The sequence below is a fragment of the Enhydra lutris genome, unplaced genomic scaffold, assembly GCF_002288905.1.
Source record: "Enhydra lutris kenyoni isolate GAN:26980312 unplaced genomic scaffold, ASM228890v2 scaffoldscaffold8, whole genome shotgun sequence".
Classification (NCBI taxonomy): Eukaryota; Metazoa; Chordata; class Mammalia; order Carnivora; family Mustelidae; genus Enhydra; species Enhydra lutris.
Window position 1 is genome coordinate 19,771,155 of NW_019154092.1, and position 20,584 is coordinate 19,791,738.

At 41.4% G+C, this 20,584-nt stretch overlaps 1 protein-coding gene across 1 annotated transcript; it reads left to right on the top strand.

Annotated features, from left to right (window-relative positions):
* The first annotated feature begins 2,578 nt into the window (after positions 1–2,578).
* Positions 2,579–17,628, top strand: LOC111142748 (histamine receptor H4). The gene is made up of 3 exons (XM_022496043.1): positions 2,579–2,759; positions 10,586–10,749; positions 16,798–17,628. The coding sequence occupies exons 1-3, from the start codon at positions 2,579–2,581 to the stop codon at positions 17,626–17,628; spliced, it is 1,176 nt and encodes a 391-aa protein (XP_022351751.1).
* Positions 17,629–20,584: the final 2,956 nt, after the last annotated feature.

Consider the following 20,584-nt stretch of genomic DNA (forward strand, 5'->3'; position numbering starts at 1 on the left):
GACGTTAGCAAGATGAATCTGTAATTCATCATTTGATTGCTTTATATGTACATGTCTTCACAGTCACTAGATGAGGCAGGGTGATATTTATTCCTGTTCTTAGTTATATAAGCATAATTAATGGATTAAGTTAAAAGATCTAAATAATGCCAAATCACTGGTCACAGTCCAATAAAATAAGTTATTTAAGTTAATTATTTAATAGCAAATTGCTAATTGATATATAAAAGCCTCTAGATGTTTAACAATCTCGATTAAAAGGTCTTAATCATGACTTTTTGAATGTTAAAGTCCATGATAGAAAACAATCTTTGTGAATAACTTCTACCTGAATGCCTATGAAGACTACTGATAATAGACAGTTGACAGGATTTATTTATTTTTTATTTTTTTAAAGATTTATTTATTTATTTGAGAGAGACAGACAGAGCTAGAGCGTGCAAGGAAGCAGGGCTGTGGGGGCAGAATGAGAAGGAGAGAGAGTTCCAAGCAGACTCCGCTCTAAATGTGGAACCCGATGTGGGGTTTGACACAGGGCTTGATCTCATGACCCCGAGATTATAACCTGAGCCAAAACCAAGAGTTGGTCACTTAACTGACCGAGCCACTCTGGTGCCCCACAATGTATTTTTTTAAATTTATTTTTATTTATAGAACTTGGATTTTTAAAGTATCATAAATACTTAAAAAAGAATAGTTAGACATACATCAGGAGTGATAGAAAAGGAAGTGTCTTGCTACATAAATTATAGCAAATTGACACCATTAAATTTAAATAAATTCAAATAGAGTACCTGGAGTAGAACTCTGAGCTACATACCTAGTCCACTCTGTGTTCACACAAGTTAAGAGCATGAAATGTAGGGGCGCCTGGGTGGCTCAGTGGGTTAAGCCTCTGCCTCTCGGCTCAGGTCATGATCTCAGGGTCCTGGGATTGAGCTCCGCATCCGGCTCTCCGCTTAGCAAGGAGCCTGCTTCCCCCTCTCTCTCTGCCTGCCTCTCTGCCTACTTGTGATCTCTCTGTATAAATAAATAAATAAATAAATAAATAAATAAATAAATGGGAGAAAAAGGAGAATGAAATGTAGCCCAACATGATTTGTCATTCTTCTTTTTCCCAAATGTTACCTACCTGGCAGTCCCCTTTTGTGAAGGCAGTTCCCCACAACCTAAGGCCACAAGGCAAGCTCTCCAAGTCTGTTGGATTGCTTTCTCTTCCCACATGAAGTTACAAAAAAATAGTCCAGATTACCATTCTCTGTCCATAAAATAAATCCTTGTTGACCTCCTGGGCCAACTCACTCGGTGCCCCTTTACAATTTTATCTGTCCTGCTTACCGTCATCTTGTTTACTTTTGAACCTTATCTTTTACCACAGACCCGGTTAGTCTATCAGCCTTTCTTTCCTTCCCCTTTCACACTGCATGCTCTGTAGAGCCTCCAGTTTAGAGACTGGAATTAAGAAATTATATTAAACCAGTGCTGCCTGGCTTTTTAAATAGAAAGACCTTCAAAGTTGACTAAACATAAAAACTGGCTAGTTTGGAAAGGGACTTTGTAACTGGAAGAATGTAAAAATTCCCAATGCCTTTTGTTAGTGAATGAATAATGGGTGAATGTGAAGAAGAATAAAGATGAAGCAGAGGGACAAATGGGGAAAATCATTTGGAGTTTTTAAAAAAGATCACTTTCATTAATTTGCATGCCATGAATGAAAAATAGTCAAATCAAATCACCTTAAGTCAAATCTCCATGTAATGTGTATTTTATTTTTATCAGCTACATTTTTAAAACAATCACAAGCATCCTCTTACACACAAGACTTCCGGCCTATGTGCAGTTAAAATATACACATTACGTAGCTGTTCTGTAGCAGAGTCCCGTCAGGTACTTCCTGACTCCCAGCTTCATCTCCCCATTGCAGGAAATCTGGTAGGGGCTCCTCCTACATGTCCCCTCTCTGCTCTGTGCCTGGAAGCTCACAGAAGACTGTAAGCAGGGACAACTGCAGAGCTGACCTCGTTTTCTCCCCTTTTCTCAGGGATCACTGTCCTTTACTGCCTGATTTCCAGTGCCTTGAAAACCATTCTTACATATATTCTGTCCAGTTTCTTTTGTTTGTATCAAATGGGATGGTGAATTCAGCCCATGGTCTTCCTTTGTGGTCAGAAGGGAATCTTGAACTAGATCTCTAACAGCTGGAAAAATAAATCTCATTGGAGCCCCATTTCTTACCTATACACTGAATCAATTATATTTCACACATAGTATGTAATATTGCTCTATTAAGGGGAGATGGCTAAATCATATTCAGATGTGTACAAGAAAATATCTCATTGTCTTCTGGAAAAGACTTTTTCAGTGTCAGTTAAAGGGAAACTGTTATCACAAGATTACCTTATCAAGAAGCAGGAAGTACAGTGAGATCAGCATTAGATTTTGAAAAATATTGTTGTGAGTAGGAGACTATATATATTAGGTATTCAATTGGAGAACAGACTTGTCAGAATTTTCTTGCTGCATTAATTTGCTCTATTGAGCTTCTTTATCATTTAATGTGATACCAGCTTCTAACGGCATGAACGCAACTACTTTACCACTAAGTACTCGCATTACTCTAGCATTTTTAATGGGCTTACTAGCTTTTGCTATAATGCTAGGAAATGCTGTAGTTATTCTAGCTTTTGTGGTGGACAAAAAGCTTAGACATCGAAGTAATTACTTCTTCCTTAACTTGGCCATTGCTGACTTCTTCGTTGGTAAGTTACATATCTTTATTTCAGATAGTCTTTTCTAATTATAATTTACTTCTAAAACCTTAAAACTAGCTTTCTTCTTCTTCTTTTTTTTTTTTTTAAATAAGCTTTTGTTATTTCCAGGGACTGTATAGATTTGGGGGTGTTAAAAATGTAAAGTTTAAAAATTAAGGTTCTGGGGAGGCTATATGGCATTTTAGGGGAAGGGTATATATGTGTGAATCAGGTTTGTAGGAGAATTTTCATTTGACAACAGTTTGCTTTATGCAGAATAAAAATAAGTCTGGAATAGTTCTAAAATTGCTCTAGTCCAAGAGTTACTTGTTTCTGGAATTATTTTCCTTGTATGTTTAGGTTTATAAATATGTGTAGAAATGTCAGTTGATGATATTGCTTTATAGGAGTTTCTAGTATAATTTAACTTGTCATTGTCTATAACTTCATAAATGCTTTCATTTATTTTACGGTGAAACAAAACTCGCAGAATACTTAACTTTATTGCCTGGAATGTAGGGTTGCTCAACAATGTTAGTCCTCTTCTCTTTTGATTTCTCTGCAGGTAGGTGTCAACTCAAGACAAGGTCACATTTGGTAGTAGATTACCTATCATGTGTAAGGACAGTTAAGTACCCAAGTATGATTAGATAATGAGATATATAGAAGACTAAGTTAGTCTCTTGCTTTGGTAAGGTTTCAATGTAGGAGGGTGGATAAGAGAAACAAGTGACTGTAACAGTATAGAGTATGACGTAAGAACCATGAGACCTTCCAAGTGCTATTGGGAACTCAGAGAAGGGAGAGGGCCTGTTTGGTTAGTGGGTAGCAGCATCTGAAATGAACTTCAAAGGTTGGGTAGAACTTCCAAAGGCAGAGATGGAAAAGGAGTATTCCAAGAATCAGCAAAGACCTGCTGGTAGGAAAATCATTGTGTACATCTTACTAAGTCTGAGCCCCAGGCTGGCTGTATCAGATCAGTAGGGGATGAAGTTGGAGTAGTTGGAATCTATGTAATGAAGACTCTTGAATACTAGTGTGTCTGGACTGGCGGTTACTCAACAGGTAGTGTGGAGATCTGGATTTTTATTTTTATTTATTTATTTATTTATTTATTTATATTTATTTATTTTTAATTTCTTTTCAGCGTAATAGTATTCATTGTTTTTGCACCACACCCAGTGCTCCATGCAATATGTGCCCTCCCTAATACCCACCACCTGGTTCCCCCAACCTCCCACCCCCTGCCCCTTCAAGACCCTCAGGTTGTTTTTCAGAGTCCATAGTCTCTCATGGTTCACCTCCCCTTCCAATTTCCCTCAGCTCCCTTCTCTCCATCTCCCCCTGTCTTCCATGTTATTTGTTATGCTCCACAAATAAGTGAAACCATTGGATAATTGACTCTCTCTGCTTGACTTATTTCACTCAGCATAGAGATCTGGATTTTTAAAGCAGGTGAGAGATCTGATGGCTCGACGCTTCACTTTAGAGGGATTAGCAGACACGTAGCAGGTGGGAGAAGCTGGAGCAGGTGGCAGCTTGGCTCCAAAAACATTCCTACAGCAATCTAGGCCCAAGTCATATGTTAAGGCTCTGAGCTACTGTGGGGAGGGTGGAAAGGAAGTTGGGGAGGGAGGCAGAACTCAAGGGTGGGGTTGGGCAGGAGAAAGAGAAAAATGAGATAAAGATTAATTTCTGGCTACAAGAAAAATATGGCACAATTAATAGGAATGGGGGCATTTGGGAGGGCAGCGGATACTTCTGATATTGTGCTGATAAACTTTCTGGAGGAAACTTCTAGCTGGAGAGATGGGTTTAGGAGTCACGGCACAGATATGACTGAGTTAGAGATGAAGGTGGAGAACCAATATAGAAGTATTGAAAAAAGGCAACAATCTCTCCATTCCTCTCCTCAATTCTGACCCTCCAGGTAACTCACATTAACCACTTGAGGTAGATCCGTCTACATCATTCTCTACAATCACAAAAACAGACATAACTATATGACTCTATTTATGCGAACAGAGAGAATATTCTGCTCTAAATATATTTATCTCTCTTTGCCTTCTTCACAGAACTGTATAACTTTTAGATAATACTTAGCACTTACTGCTGATTATGTGTTTTGACTAACTCAAAGGGAGTGGTGGTAGGAAGGGATGGGGTACAACTCTACCCAACAGGGAGAGCCTGAGGCCTGAAGCTTTTGAACAAAGATGGTACTAGATAAGAACAGAGCATTTCCTTTTGTGGCCCAATGGAAGGACTAGGGCAGCCTCACCTACATGGGCTTGGGCACCACAGTATAAAGATGTGTTGGGTGTTGGGGAAATGTCCCTGCAAATGTAGTTATCCAGTGGTTCTGGGGGGCCCCCGCCATTGGCATGTGGATGGAAAAATAAATGGCTTTGATGCTGATGAGAGCAATCGGACACAAGCCAGAATCACTTCATCCTTTGCATTTCCCATGCCCCCTGCCAGCTTCATCCAGACGTAAACTTACTTAACAGTATTTGCCACGATGCTCTTAGAATTAGGGCAGCCTCTGAGAACTTTCTAAAACAAGTTCGGAGTTTTGTGTTGAGGCTCTTCTCTTTCCTCATCTGCACACTATTCCAGGAAAAAAAAAGATATATATGGATATCTATAGAACTGGTATCACATGACTAATGTTAGCTTGGGCTGCTGTAACAAAATACCATGACTTAACAGCAATTGACTTTCTCATGGTTCTGGAGGCTGAGAAGTCCCAGATCAAGGTGCCAGCAGATTTGGTTCCTGGTGAGGACTCTCTTCCTGATTTGTAGGCGGCTTCCTTCTCCATGTGTTGTCCTGTGGCCTTTCCTCTGAGTGTGTATGGAGTGAACAAGCTAGCTCTCCAGTGTTTCTTCTTTAAAGAATTTTTTTTTAAGATTTTTTATTTATGTATTTGACAGACAGAGATTACAAGTAGGCAGAGAGGCAGTCAGAGAGAGGAGGAAGCAGGCTCCCTGCTGAGCAGAGAGCCCGATGTGGGGCTCGATCCCAGGACCCTGGGATCATGACCTGAGCTGAAGGCAGAGGCTTTAACCCACTAAACCACTCAGGCGCCCCTCCAGTGTTTCTTCTTATAAGGACACTAATCCTGTTGGGCTAGGGTTCCATCCCAATGGCTCATTTAACTTTACCTCCTTGTATGCCGTATCTCCAAGTGAGGCCACCCTGGGGGGTAGAGCTTCAACATATGAATTTTGGGGGGGACACGAACATTCAGTCCATAACACCCTCTATGCATTCACCATTATCCACACATTCCACTCTTGGCCCAAAGAATTCACTGGGGCTTTTAGCTCCCTCCAACTTTTGATTGTCATTTTCCCATGGAAGATGTAGCTTCTTAGCTGGCTTTGGAAAGAAGGGGTAATACCAGGTTGGTGATAATTTTCAAGCAAACTGGGCTTTCCCATTCTCATCTATTCATTCATCCAGTATTGGTTTGTTTTGAAGCAGGCAATTTTTGAGGTGGTGGGGATGGTGCTTCTATTTCTACTTAGCAGGGGGGAAGTGGGGAGAAACATGATAAATGTAAACAAGTGAATACAATTACATAGTGTTTTAGAGGGTAGTCATTGCTAGTGAGAAAAACAGCAGGGATGAGGGAGAGAAAGGGTGCTAGAGATGGAGGTTGCCATTTAAATGTCAGGGGTAGGGCTCATTGGTCAGGACACATCAGAGTGACTAGAAGAAGCTCTCTGAGGGAAGGGCATTTCATGCTGAGGAAAGTGCGAGGATCTGAGGGGTGTATGTGTGGTGTATTTGAGGCCGGGCAGAGAGAGTAGTGGGAAGTGAGGCAGGAAAGGTCGCGGGGTAGGGGTGGGGTATAGGCTGGAGTGAGCAAGTGGCCTGGGTTCTCACAGGGTCCCCCCTCCCTGACCCACAGGTCTTTTCTCCTCCCCCTGTTCCTTTACCTCCTTGTTCTTATTTCTTCACTGCCTTCTCTTACTACAGTTTGTTTTCTTTTACTCTCCACTCCCAACCCCCTTAATCTGTCATGCCCAAGGCTTATTGCTCTTTTCAAGAAACTAGCTCTTAGTTTCACTTCTCAAGTCTGTTTGACCCAGAAGCCTGATTCCAGAGTGGAAGTTATAGAAACATTGCAGAGTGGGTATATCCTAGAAATATTTCCAATTCAGTTTTTGAAACTCCTTTGGAATAAGCCACAAACATTTCCACTCAGCAAGACAGAAGATCTGAGCGTGATATTTGTGCTAAAATATCACGTAGAACATGAGGTGACAGCAGAGTTTCAGTAAAGCCAAAGGAATGGTGGTGGTGGTGGGGTGCCTGGGTGGCTCAGTTGGTGAAGTGGTTGTGACGTGTGCCTTCTGCTCAGGTCGGGATCCCTGGGCCCGCATAGGGTTCCCTGCGCAGCCGGGCATCTGCTTCTCCCTCTGACCCACCCCCCACCCCTCAGATAAATAAATAAAATCCTGAGGAAAAAAAACACACCAAAGGAATAGGACTACAGCCTGTTTTAAACTGCTCTGTCAAGCAGCCACTAAAGATTTGAACACACCTAGACACACCCTTTCTCTTTCATCTAATTCAGAAAATGTGTGGACAAGATTGTTGAACTCACCCCCAATCTTTAATGTTTGAATAGACTGTGGTGTCTGTAATGCAAATGACTACTGGCCTTGCACCTTTTGTCATTCTGTGGAGGAAATGAGGCTGCGAGATGTGTCCAGGGCCGAGTATGTGCGTACATGCGTGTGTGTGTGTGTGTGTGTGTGTGTGTGTAACACTCATGTTGGAAATATCAGATGAAAGCCACAACTCTGGGCCAAAACATGCTACACATCTCTGTTTTGAAGATACTTTGATTTATCTCAGATACTTTATCTTATCTGTTTATACCTATTTTATATCACAGGTGTGTTCATGCATGCGCAGGCACGTGGGCGCCCCTTTGAGATGGAAGTCCCCATAAGGAAGCTTGGTTATTAAAAATATAATCCAAACGTGAAACCAGCAGGCAATTTGAACTACATATAAGAACTGACCACACAACTCTTCCATCTCGATGATGCCTGTATGTGAACTTAGGTAGAGAACACTCAATTCCGTGTTCCCGTTCACTGGTGCTGAAACCACACCCTACTGGTTATATCCTCAGATCATCTGGTTTTGGGAGAATGTAGGGTTTCCTTCATCCTTCCCTTTCCTTCTCCTTTCTTTTGTTTTTACTACTGTTCTTCAAGAGAGGCTAACTCGATTTTCGTAGGAAAACAGGAAATCTTGCCAAGTGCCTGAGAAAATAGAAAGATTCTCACTGAGCTTCCTCTTAATAGGTTACATACTCAGTGAGCAGTGTCACCTGTCTGAAAAGTCAATACAATGAAAAACTCGAGCAAAGCTAAAGGAAAGGGAGCCCAGAGCCCAACCATTTGCATACCTGTTCACTCAGTAAAGGGTAGTGGTTCAAGTCAGGAGTCCTGAAATCACACTGCCTGGTTTCAAAGTCAATGAGGTTTCAAAGCCTGGGTGGCTCAGTGGGTTAAAGCCTCTGCCTTCCGCTCAGGTCATGATCCCAGAGTCCTGGGATCGAGTCCCGTGTTGGGCTCCCTGCTTAGCAGGGAGCCTGCTTCCTTCTCTCTCTCTGCCTGCCTCTCTGCCCATTTGTGATCTCTGTGAAATAAATAAATAAAATGTTAAAAAAAAAAAAAAAAGCCGATCTTCCATTTACTAGCTGAGTGGACCTTGGGCAATTACATCTCCATCTTGAGCTATAGGTTCTTCATCGGCTAAGTCAGCATGGTTTCTTTCTTTCTTTCTTTTTTTTTTTTTTTAAAGATTTTTTATTTATTTATTTGACACAGAGAGAGAGAGAGAGATCACACGCAGGCAGAGAGGCAGGCAGAGAGCAAGGGAGAAGCAGGCTCCCTGCTGAGCTGAGAGCCTGATGCGGGGCTTGATCCCAGGACCCTGAGACCATGACCTGAGCCGAAGGCAGAGGCTTAACCCACTGAGCCACCCAGGTGCCCCAAGTCAGCATAGTTTCTATCTCAGACAGTGTCTATGAACATTAAATGAGATGATACATGCAACAGACAGAGCACGGTGTGTGGCATGTGGTAACTTCATAATACATATCAGCTGTTACTAATTTATTTAAGTTAAATGTGGGAGCCACTGGTCAACTCTCAATGTTGTGAAAAATACAAAGATCAACTTGCAACCTGGTCCTAACCCTCAGGAGAAACAAGTGAAAAGATGAAAGAAAGGCAAAGTAGAATGTGTTTGTATCTCCCTGATGGCTAGTGATGAGGCAGCCACTTTGGAAAACAGTGTGGAAATTCCTTAAGAAATTAAAAATAGAGCTACCCTATGACCCTGCAATTGTACTACTGGGTATTTACCCCAAGATACAGAGGTAGTGAGAAGAAGGGCCATCTGTACCCCAATCTTCAAAGCAGCAATGGCCACAATCGCCAAACTGTGGAAAGAGCCACGATGCCCTTCAACAGATGAATGGATAAAGATATGGTCCACACATACAATGGAGTATTATGCCTCCATCAGAAAGGATGAATACCCAACTTTTATATCAACATGGACGGGACTGGAAGAGATTATGCTGAGTGAAATAAGTCAAGCAGAGAGAGTCTATCATATGGTTTCTCTTGTGGAGCACAAGGAATAACACGGTGGACATTGGGAGATGGAGAGGAGAAGTCAGTTGGGGGAAATCAGAGGGGGAGACAAACCGTGAGAGACAGTGGACTCTGAGAAACAAACAGGGTTTTGGAGGGGAGGTGGGGTAGGGGTTGGGTGAGCCTGGTGGTGGGTATTAAGGAGGGCACGTATTGCATGGAGCACTGGGTGTGGTGCATAAACAATGAATGCTGGAACACTGAAAAGATATTAAAAAAAAAGAAAAAAAAAGAAAGTGTACATGAGAGAGGGAGGGAAGAGCAAAGTGCCAGCACCATGCAGATGACAGAGGGGTCACTTCTGCCAAGGAAGTTCCAAGAAAGATGACAAAGAGAAATCCTTTTTGTGAAGTGAAAGAAGAATGAGGAGGAAGTAATTAGACTTCTCAGTAGAAGAGAGGAGGCCATTCCAGGAAGAAAGAATGCTATTGGCAAAGGACATGTGAAACTGTGGGCTGTGTTTGGGGGAAGGCTGGCCTGTCCTGTCTGGGTTGGATTATGAACATAAAGATGACTTGTTCAATCAGGGAAAGACAATTATCATATGGTTTCACTCATATGTGGAGTGTAAGGAATAGTGCAGAGGATCATAGAGAAAGGGAGGGGAAACTGAATGGGAAATAATCAGAGAGGGAGACAAACCATGAGAGACTCTTGACTGGGGGAAACAAACTGAGGGTTGCAGAAGGGAGGAGGGTCGGGGGATGCGGTAACCGGGTGATGGGTATTAAGGAGGGCACGTGATGTGCTGAGCACTTGGTGTCATATGCAACTAATGAATCATTGAACCCTACATGAGAAAATAATGATATATGTAGACTAATTGAATTTAAATAAAAAAAAAAAGAAAGAAAAAAAAGGATAACTTGTTCTCTATATGGCTGGAAATGCAACTAGGGACCTGAGCCTAATTTGGAAAGTAATAAGGAAGTGTATGATACTTAATGACAGCCATTGTAAGAATGGTATTTAAAGAATGTGTAGGAAATCAGTCCTGAGTTTTGCTAATGAAACACCATGAATTTCTAAATTATAATCAACCCCCTTTTGGTCAATTCAGATATGTCATTGTGTTGTATGCCTAGGTCTCTTTGTATTCATTGATATGCGCTTTTTTTTGGCCTTATTTTTTTCCCTATACAGGTATGATCTCCATTCCTTTGTACATCCCTCACACGCTGTTTGATTGGGAGTTTGGAAGTAGACTCTGTACCTTTTGGCTCATTGTTGACTATCTTTTGTGTACAGCGTCTGTGTATAACATTGTTCTCATCAGCTATGATCGATACCAGTCAGTCTCGAATGCTGTAAGTCCAAACCTTCATTTACCTTCTTTAGAAGATGACATACTTGTACATTTTGGGTCCCCAAGCAGAAATTGTTTTAAGTGTAATTTTTTGTTTAGTTGGCAAACCTTAGAGGAGCCTGATAATCCTTCTGTTATTTGGTGCTAAGTTTTCATTGGTCCTTAGTGAACAGTTTCTGTGTGTGCTTTGGCTAAGTCACTCACTCCCCTTTGTGCTGCTAGCATGGGAAGGCCATCAAAGAAAACCCAAGACAAGTTGTTGGAAGTGGTATACTGAGTCCACAACAGATTGGATAGATGTATGAGTCCCAGTAGATTTATCAAGTCCATTCCTTACCCAAACTAAGACCTGAATATTTTCCTGGTGGGTGAGTAGAAAGATGCCCAGACTTTTGAATGTCGTGAGAAAATCAATCTCAAATGGCCAAAGGAAAAAAACAGTATACAGAGAAGCTATAGTTTAGACAGTGGGACCAGCCTGGGAGGTCAAATCCCAGTGCCAGTGTAGGAGCCATGCCAAGAAAATCCGTACTGATCCAAGATTTGGAATAGGCTCGTCAACAAGTTAGTGACAGTTCTTAAGCAGGCTAACTTTATGAGCAATAGAACAAGGGGAAAAATAAGGCAGATGCAAGTAGAGACAGAGGGTGTCAGGGGTATAGAAATATGGGGCAGTAATCTGAAGTCTTTGAGACTTAAATGGGAAACCTCCTTCATTCTTGAGTCCCAGGACCCACATCTCTGGGGGGTATGACTGTGTGCAAGGGATTTTGCTAAATGCTGGGATATAGAAATGAAACCTTAGTCTCCACTTTTGAGGAGCATAATAGGCTCATGTGGAGAAGGATCCAGAGACAGGTGGGTTCGGTACAGTGGACCAGGTGTGGTTTTGGAGGTTTTGAGAGGATGGTGACAGCTCTGGCTTGGGAGGGCTGTGTGGCTTGTAGCAGACAAGGTTGGGAGGGTATATTGCACAAGGCAAGGATCAACTGTAGGGACAAAGATGAGGCTCAAACAAGAGAGAAATTTATTTTTCTCTCACAGAACATTCCAGGAAAGCCTTGGCTCCAGGAACTCATCCAGGGACCTAGGTTAACAGGGTGACTCTGAATCTTCTAGGGCAGGGCTCAGCAAACTTTTGCTATAAAGGGACATAAGGTCTCCATAGCAACTGCTCAAATCTGCCATTATGACACCAAAACAGCCATACGTAATATGTTAAAAAAATGATTCATTCATTGTGTTCCAATAAAAATTTATTTATCCAAACAGGTGGTGGGTCACATTTGTTTCATGAACAGTAGTTTGCTGACCCCTGCACTAGGTCATTATTCTCCTCCACATGTTCAAGGTTAGGTTGACGTCACTCCAGGTTCTAGAAAGGATGGGGAAAAGGCCAAAGTCTAGGGCAAGGGATTTTCTTTTAACCAAGTAGTGCAGAATCATACAATCATTTCCACTCACAGTTTATCGGTGACATTTAGTCACATGGTCTCCCATCTCCTTGCAACAAATCTGGGAAATGTGGTTTCTAGCTGAGCTGCCATATTGTCAGGAAGAAGGGGAGAATGAATGTGTTGGGACATCCAGACCCTTGGCCTTGGGTACATCATTGACACCAGAGTCTGCTGCAGTTGGTACTAGACAAACTACAGAGAGAGCGGTGATGAGCTTGGATGAACAATTCAGATGCCTATAAGCTCATGGTTTTGAAATTGCAACTTGTGACCCGTTATTGAGGCATGAAGTCAGTTCGGTGGGTTGTGACCGCTTTTTTTTTTTTTTTTTAAAGATTTTTATTTATTTGTCAGAGAGAGAGAGTACGTACACACAAGCAGACAGAGAGGCAGGCAGAGAGAGAGGAGGAAGCAGGCTCCCTGATGAGCAAGGAGCCCGATGCAGGACTCAATCCCAGGACCCCAGGATCATGACCTGAGCGGAAGGTAGCAGCTTAACCAACTGAGCCACCCAGGCGTCCCAACCGCTTTTTTTTTCCAGTGGAAAAATACAGAAAAAACCATAGTTAAACAGAATAAAAATAGAGTATAAAATATCAAGAGTATCTTGTACATAATAAATGTATTTTTTATGAGTACTTCTGTCTGGGAACTTAGTGATAATATAAAACGTATTTCTTAGTTTGAGTCCGTCAAAATGTTCAAAAAAGAGTGCTCTAATTCATAACCTTTCCCATTTGTGCTGAAACATTTCCTTTTATTTTCTGGGTTAATATTTCTTTTTAGTCTTCACTGGATGTTCCTTATAGGACATCCCTTTGCTGGATGTCCGAGCCCTTGGGTCTACCTTAGGTGGATGCAAAGGTAAGGGACAGTTTGTACAGTTAGGAAAAGTGTGTAGAAGTCACAGAGACAAGAGGACTGATGTCCACAGAGAAAAACGAGTGGGTTTGTTTCCTAGTCTTGACCTGAGGATTCCCACCTGGCCACGCAGCCTATAAATTTGGTGAGGGCTGGGTCGGCTGGAACCAAGATCCTTAGTACACAGCATGGAGTTAAGTGGCCAGCAAGAGCCCCGCACCCCAGTGCATGGTGGCTGCAGGGGGCGTTCAGGCAGCTCTTGTGCCTCTGCTGGTGAAGAGTTCAAATGCAGCAGTGTGAGCCAGGAAGCCCTCAAAGACCACTGAAGCTCGTAGGAGTGGTTGTGGCGAAGCTGAGCTCTTGCTGTAGTTTGAAGTGGAGGAGACCGTATGATAAGTCAGAGTCATGGGCTGGGCCTGGGGAATGGAAATCTGACCATAATATGGAAAAGGTAGGCCCTATGCAGATGGCAGCACGTGATTACCATGCTCAGACCCATTCTCTGGAGGGGCAGAGAAATCCGTGGGGCTGAAGCAAGAGTGGGTGGGGGAAGAACAGTGTAGTTGGAAGGAGTAGGAATTCAAATGTATGCAGAATTAAGGTAGTGAGTGGAGAGTGCTTTCTTTCTTCCCCTTCCTCCTCCTCCTCCTCCTCCTCCTCCTCCTCCTCCTCTTCTTCTTCTTTTCTTCTTCTTCTTCTTCTTCTTCTTCTTCTTCTTCTTCTTCTTCTTCTTTTTTTTGACTTGAAGATGAAGAAGGAAGCTTGAGAGTAAAATCAAGGCCATGGAAAATATGGTTGCTGGGGACTCGCTAGTTTCCTAGGACTACTGCAGTTAAGTACTGCACATCAGGTGGCTTAAGACCACAGAAACTTCTTCTCTGGAATGCATTTCATGTTTGGAGACCCAAAGTCCCAAATCAAGGTGGAGGCAGGGCAGTGCTCTCTCTGAGGCCTCTAGGGCTGCCTGTTACATGCCTTTCTCTTAGCTTCTAATATTACCAGCCATCCTTGGCATTCCTTCATGGTCCTTGGCTTATAGGTGTGTCACTTTAGTCTCTGCTTCCATTGACAAATGGTGTTCTCCCCGTGTGTCTGTGTCTTTCTTATAAGGACACCAGTCCTACTGGATTAGGGCTCATCCTGATTGAATAGGACCTTATCTTAAAGTGATCATGTCTGCAAAGAACCTACTGGCAAATGAAGTCATGCCCACAGGTACCGGGTCTTACGACTTCAACCTATCTCTTTGAAGGACACAATTCAACCTACAACAGGCACTTGGGATGGCCGTGCAATGCCAATTCATTAACTCCAGCAAGTCCTGGGGGCTGCTCTGCCTTATAAAGGAAACCTGATTGACAGAATGTTTGGATATCTTACTAGGGCAGGAAAGGAAGCAGGATAAGAGGCAATCTCCTGAATAATGAACATTTTCTGTCATGGGTGGAGGATTGGGCCACTGACTGATGTCAGGAAGGCCACTCCAACTGGCTGGCGCCTGGATTCAAGCAATGCTTAAGCTCTCTGTCAAAAATGCTACCCAGAGTTGAAGAGGTGGGCATCGTCTTTTCAATTCCCTTAGATGTCCATTATCCCATTTGACCTTATGCATAATAGAAAAGAGATCGCTTTCCAGCATATTGCATCACACCATTACAAAGGCTGAACAGAGCAATTAAAAAACTAAATGCAGTTTTATGACCATCTGGGTATTGTTACCATCTTCATAATCATTAGATTTAGTGCAAGAGATGTATTAATTAGTGGCATGAGAAGCAGAAGGCAAAAAAGCGTATTGTACTTGGGAACTTGTGGTCAGCACCATATGCATTTTAGCTTAGCCTCAGAAATATCAGTAATTTGGAAAAAAAAAACCACTTCCCTGCAGTTTTTAAAAATAACTTTTTTTTTTTTTAAGCCTGCTTCCTCTTACCTCCAGCCAACTGGGTGTGAGCCCTTCCCAGCCTGCACAATCCATCAAAGACAGACAGTGCTGGGCACTGTTGTGCCTTTTTAATAAAAATGAGAAAACACTGTAGCATGAGATTAGGAACTCACAGAGAAAATAGTACATGAACAATGGGAGAAAGAGAGGCATGTTCCAGTTTCTTGAGGAAATCATTTCCTTTCCCTTGAGTGAGGAAATCAGAGAAATATGGAACATATGAGCCGGAAGGATACTTACTGATCTAAAAGAAGCTCAGGGAGGTTGTCTGTTCCAGGTCCCCTTAAAAAAAGTCTTGGTTCATGTGTTTATCCCTCATGTAGGGTGGGTGAACTTCTAGATTTCTTTTTTTTTTTTAAAGATTTTATTTATTTATTTGACAGAGAGAGACACAGCGAGAGAGGGAACACAAGCAGGGGAGCAGCAGAGGGAGAGGGAGAAGCAGGCTTCCCGCTGAGCAAAGGAGCCTGATGTGGGGCTTGATCTCAGGACGCTGGGATCATGACCTGAGCTGAAGGCAGAAGCTTAACGACTGAGCCACCCAGGTGCACCAAACTTCTAGATTTCTTATAGAAGATATTTTTGAAGATATTGAGATCTATCAAAGATCATGGGTCCTGAGAACTGAGAGCAATCCTTACTCATAGAATCTCATTTTCCCTTATAGAAGCCAGTCTTTGTGACCAAGCAGATCTAGAACATTCTCTACCTTTCTAAAAAAAGACCTTGGTGCTTGCCTTGGCCGGGTCTCTCAAAGTGGTTGGCCAGCACAGCTTTGGCACCATTTTTGTTGAGTGGAAATGTTTATAGAAGGAAATAACTTGGTAATGCTCAGTCATATTACACTATTTCTCTATAGTAGGTTTAGACTTTTTTGGGGTGGGGTCATCTTCTTGGGAGTGATGTAAGAATTCTCTCTTCTTGACACCACCTTGACGTCTCAGGATAAATACAGAATAGATTCTTCCTGAATATTAGAATCAAAAAAGCCAGTGGCTCTCAGTCTTGTTTGACTGTGACCACTGGGAGAAACGCATTTGATACTGGGGTTCGGTACACATGCTTCTCTCTCTCTTTCTGTAGGTCTACATTCCCCAAGCCAAAGCATCATCAAACAATACAGACCCTTGCAATTGTGAGGCATTCTGACACTTGAGCGCTCTCTTTCATTAAAAGAAAAATGCCGCTTGTGACCCAGCTGGCAGATTGTGAAACACTGTGAAAGGGGGCACATAGTTTCAGTAGTTTGCCCGTTCACATTAGTGTCTACAGAGTTGGAAACATCACGTTTTATTTTTTTATTTGTTATTTTTTAAAAGATTTTATTTATTTGACAGAGAGAGAGAGAGAGAGAGAGAGAGAGAGATCACAAGTAGGAAGAGCAGCAGGCAGAGATAGAGGGGGAAGCAGGCTCCCTGCTGAGCAGAGAGCCCAATGCGGGGCTCAATCCCAGGACCCTGAGATCACGACCTGAGCCAAAGGCAGAAGCTTAAACCACTGAGCCACCCTGGTGCCCCAAACTTCACGTTTTTATTTTAGATATTGATCTTAACGTTTTCTAGAATTTCAGAGGCTTAATCTTGAGGGTTACAGATTTCCTCTGGAAGGTCCCTAAGAAAGTTTGCCTCTGGAACTGAACCCTCTCTCCTGGCCCATATCATGTTACCCAGGGCCAGGGAGCTTGACTACCTCTTGCATAGCCCTGAAACTCCTGAAGGCCTATGACAGGCCTTCTGCAACCAATACATGTTCATTATATTGGAACAATTTATTTGGTCTCTTTTAGGTATCTTACAGAGCTCAGCACACTGGGAACTTGAAGATCGTGGCTCTGATGGTGGCTGTCTGGGTGCTGGCCTTCTTAGTGCATGGGCCAATAATTCTAATTTCAGAGTCTTGGAAGAATTCCAGCTTGAGGATCTTGGAGAAGGATTGTGAACCTGGATTCTTTACCCTATGGTACATCCTCGCCATCTCGTCATTCTTTGAATTCATGGTCCCAGTCTTTGCCGTGGCCTATTTCAATGTGTACATTTACTGGAGCCTGTGGAAACGTAGCAATCTCAGTCGGTGGCAAAGCCAGCCCACACTCACTTCTCCTGTCTCTCCCAGTAACTGTGGGTCCTCACTCACAGGTAGACTGTTTCGAAGAACATCTCTTCCGGAACCGAAGGAAACGGCACCGTCTGCTCCTCTGAAAAGGCATGAAAGAAAGAGAAGCCTCTTGTATTCTTTAAGAGCCCAGATGAATAGCGGTATAATTGCTTCCAAAATGGCTTCCCTCACCCATTCTGATTCACTCTGTCTTCACCAAAGGGAACATATTGAACTGCTCAGAGCCAGGAAATTAGCCAAGTCACTGTCCATTCTCTTAGGTGTTTTTGCCTTTTGTTGGGCTCCCTACTCGCTGTTTACAATCATTCGTTCAGTTTACCCACTAGACCAGCATCCTCACATAGTTGGGTATGAAATCACATTTTGGCTTCAATGGCTCAATTCCTTTGTCAATCCTTTTCTGTATCCCTTGTGTCACAAGCATTTCCAGAAGGCTTTCTTGAAACTATTTCCTATGAAAAAGCAGTCCATACCATCACAGACTCGGTCAATGTCCTCTTAAAGGTAATTTTATCCTTTATAAAAATTTTAGTCTTAATCTCACCTCCATGAATTTGATGTGACTTTCATTTTGCCCTTTCCACTCTACCAGGAAAGTCCATAAAATTGTAACACTTGAAAACTTAAAAAAAAAAAAAAAAAGATTGGAGCCTGGAAGTCAAGGGAAGATGATCCTGGTGAATAATAATAGTACAGTTAGATTTAGATGACAATGTTTTTGTAAACTCATAGCCACAGATCACTGTACCTTTCTTTCTCATTGCCTCCTCTTTGTCTTTTAGATCTCGATATAGCACTGATGGTGAAAATTAAGAGTTCTTGTTTTCTTTCTACATTCAGGGTTTGCTAGAGCCCTATAGCCTAAGTGAATTTCCCTTTTTATTCTATAGTGATGAAAAATTCTCAAGTTTTGAAGATGTTTTACCTAAGATATGCAATAGAAAAAGGGGCTGTATTCCCTCTTTGCTGGAGGTGGGCAACTCTGTTATGATCAGTGGGCAGGTGTGTTGAGGCTTGAGTTGAGAGGCAGGGAGCGAGGGTGGGCCCAGATGGAAAAGTGGAAGGCATGTGTACCTCCAGACTCTATGTTCCTGATCCCAGAAAAGAAGGAAGTGTGGGGAGGGAAGAGTAGGTAGTTGTAGCTCTCAGATGTCCTTTGTGCCATTATCTGGGAGGCCCAGCAAACACAGGTTGAGAGAGTAAGTTACAGACAAGATCACCATCTGGTTGAAAGGATGGCTTTCCTTCTTTTCTTCCTACCCTCTTCTTCCAAATTCCATGTTGGCTTAAACCTCTGTGAGAAAATATGGAAGAAAGGGAAAGACTAAGAGATTAACAAAAGGACTGTGTGATTAAACCTGATGTACCTGGTATAACATTCACAGGACTAGTGGATGTCAATAATTATTAATAAAATATACTTCTGTTTTTATTTGATGTCTTTAACTTGTGTGCAGTGCTCAGAACGATTCCTTTATATGCAGTGAGTATAGGTTATACTTACTGATGAGTCGCATTTTCTTAGGCTGGTGACATTTTGTTCTTTTTGTCATTATTAATTTTTCTTCTTCCTCCTCCTCCTCTCCTTGTTCTCCCCTTTCTCCTCTTCCTTCTCCTCCTCCTCCTTCTTGTGTTCTTTGCCTGTCTTTGTCATAACATTTCATTTTGATTTTGGTTAATTTCATCTCTCCTCTAAGATTTTACTCCTATTTCTTTTGTAACTTCTCAGAGTTCCTATACAGTTTAGTCATTTTCATATTTCTTAGACCTTTGAAATCTTGGTTAAATTCAAACACTAAAATATGAAAATCCTTCAAGTACATCAATGATTAGATATGCCCCTAATTTTTATATATACTCATGCCTTGCATTAAGTCCAAAATAGGAGATACACGTTTAACATTCAATAGTAATCTCAAAAATTCAGGAAATAAATCCCCATAAATATGCAACTTTTTATAAAGTTACTTGTTAGCTATTGTTTTTGACATTCATAAATTAGTAGTTGTGTATTTCATATGATTACTGGAGGCTTGAAGGTCCATTGAATGGTGTGGCTCCATGGAAACTTTTTCTGATTGAACCCGAGCAGAAACATGCTTAAATATGCATATGTATTTTCTAAAATATAGAAAATATAATACAAAATTGTTTTTCATTCAAAGATGTCAACAGTCTACAACATACTGTTATTTTATTTATCACTATAAAAGAAAATGCTGCAAATTGTCTATGAAATAATACTTTCAAAAATCACATTGCTAGGAAGTCCCATTCTGATTTCAGAGTTGTTGAAAGGTGAGTGATATGTATCTTGGAAGTGAGAAAGTACGATACATTTATGATGAATGAATAGAACAAGCTAATCCTCTGTGAAATGAGAGTTGGAATAAATAAATACTTTTGATGGAACATTCATATATTCATTCAACAAATGTGTATTAGAGGTCTATCATGTGTTAGCTACTAGTATACTGTAAAGATGCCTAGAACCTTGCTGATTTAGTTTCCTTGGGGTAGGACTTTTACTCTGGGGTTCTCTTACCATGATGCTAGGCACCCCGTAGGTCTCAGTAGATATTAATGGAAAAGGCATGCATTAGGCATTTTCCTTAAAACCGGAATATAAATCCTCACTTTAAAATCCAAGTCTTTTAAATTTGCCCTGGAGGAATTTTAAAATATGTTTTTCATTATAAGAAAAGTAATATGTACTAATCATAAAAAGAAAAGACTGTAATAAAGTAATTTCTATACCCAAGAAACAGAATTATTATTTGGTGTAGATGTTTCTAGGGCGAAAAAGAATGTAATTCCATTTTTTAGAAACAAGTGTTTGTATATCTAAACTTCTCACAATCTCCTCAGGTGAATTTTGCCCTAAAATGAAAGCTCCTATTGTAGTATGATGAATTATTGTCTCCTTCTCACAAATGGAGTTAGCTTAGAAATACTTATTAAAATTTAAATAAAAAATAATTCATTTCCAATTGATTTAAAATACTTCAATACTTAATATTTAAGTATTTTTGTTTTTATTTTTTTATTTTAAGCATTTTTAAATGCATATTTAAAAATATTTAAAATACTTACTAGCTCATTTTAAATCCAAACCCAAAGCCGCTGGTATAATTGTCAGAACAATCCTTAAAATTTCAGTTCCTAAGTGTTGACTTCAGGTGGCCCATTTAGAAATAGGTTCAAGTAGAATGAGGACAGATTTAGGGATATAAATGCCACTTATGATAGTCTTTTAAAGATTTATATTATTTATTTGGCAGAGAGAGTGAGAGAGAGCAAGTGAGCACAAGCAGAGGGAGCAGCAGAGGGAAAGGGAGAAGCAGGCTTTCTGCTGAGCAAGGAGACTGATGCGGGGCTCCATCCCAGGACCCCGGGATCACGACCTGAGATGAAAGCAGACGCTTAATGAACTGAGCCACCCAGGATCCCCCAGGTCT

What these genes read in the sequence shown, in the direction of transcription:
- LOC111142748 (XM_022496043.1), top strand. Translation starts at nt 2,579, where the DNA reads ATGAACGCAACTACTTTACCACTAAGTACTCGCATTACTCTAGCATTT. An exon ending in CATTGCTGACTTCTTCGTTG is followed by an intron (nt 2,760 to 10,585) that starts GTAAGTTACATA and finishes TTCCCTATACAG; the next exon opens with GTATGATCTCCATTCCTTTG. An exon ending in ACCAGTCAGTCTCGAATGCT is followed by an intron (nt 10,750 to 16,797) that starts GTAAGTCCAAAC and finishes GGTCTCTTTTAG; the next exon opens with GTATCTTACAGAGCTCAGCA.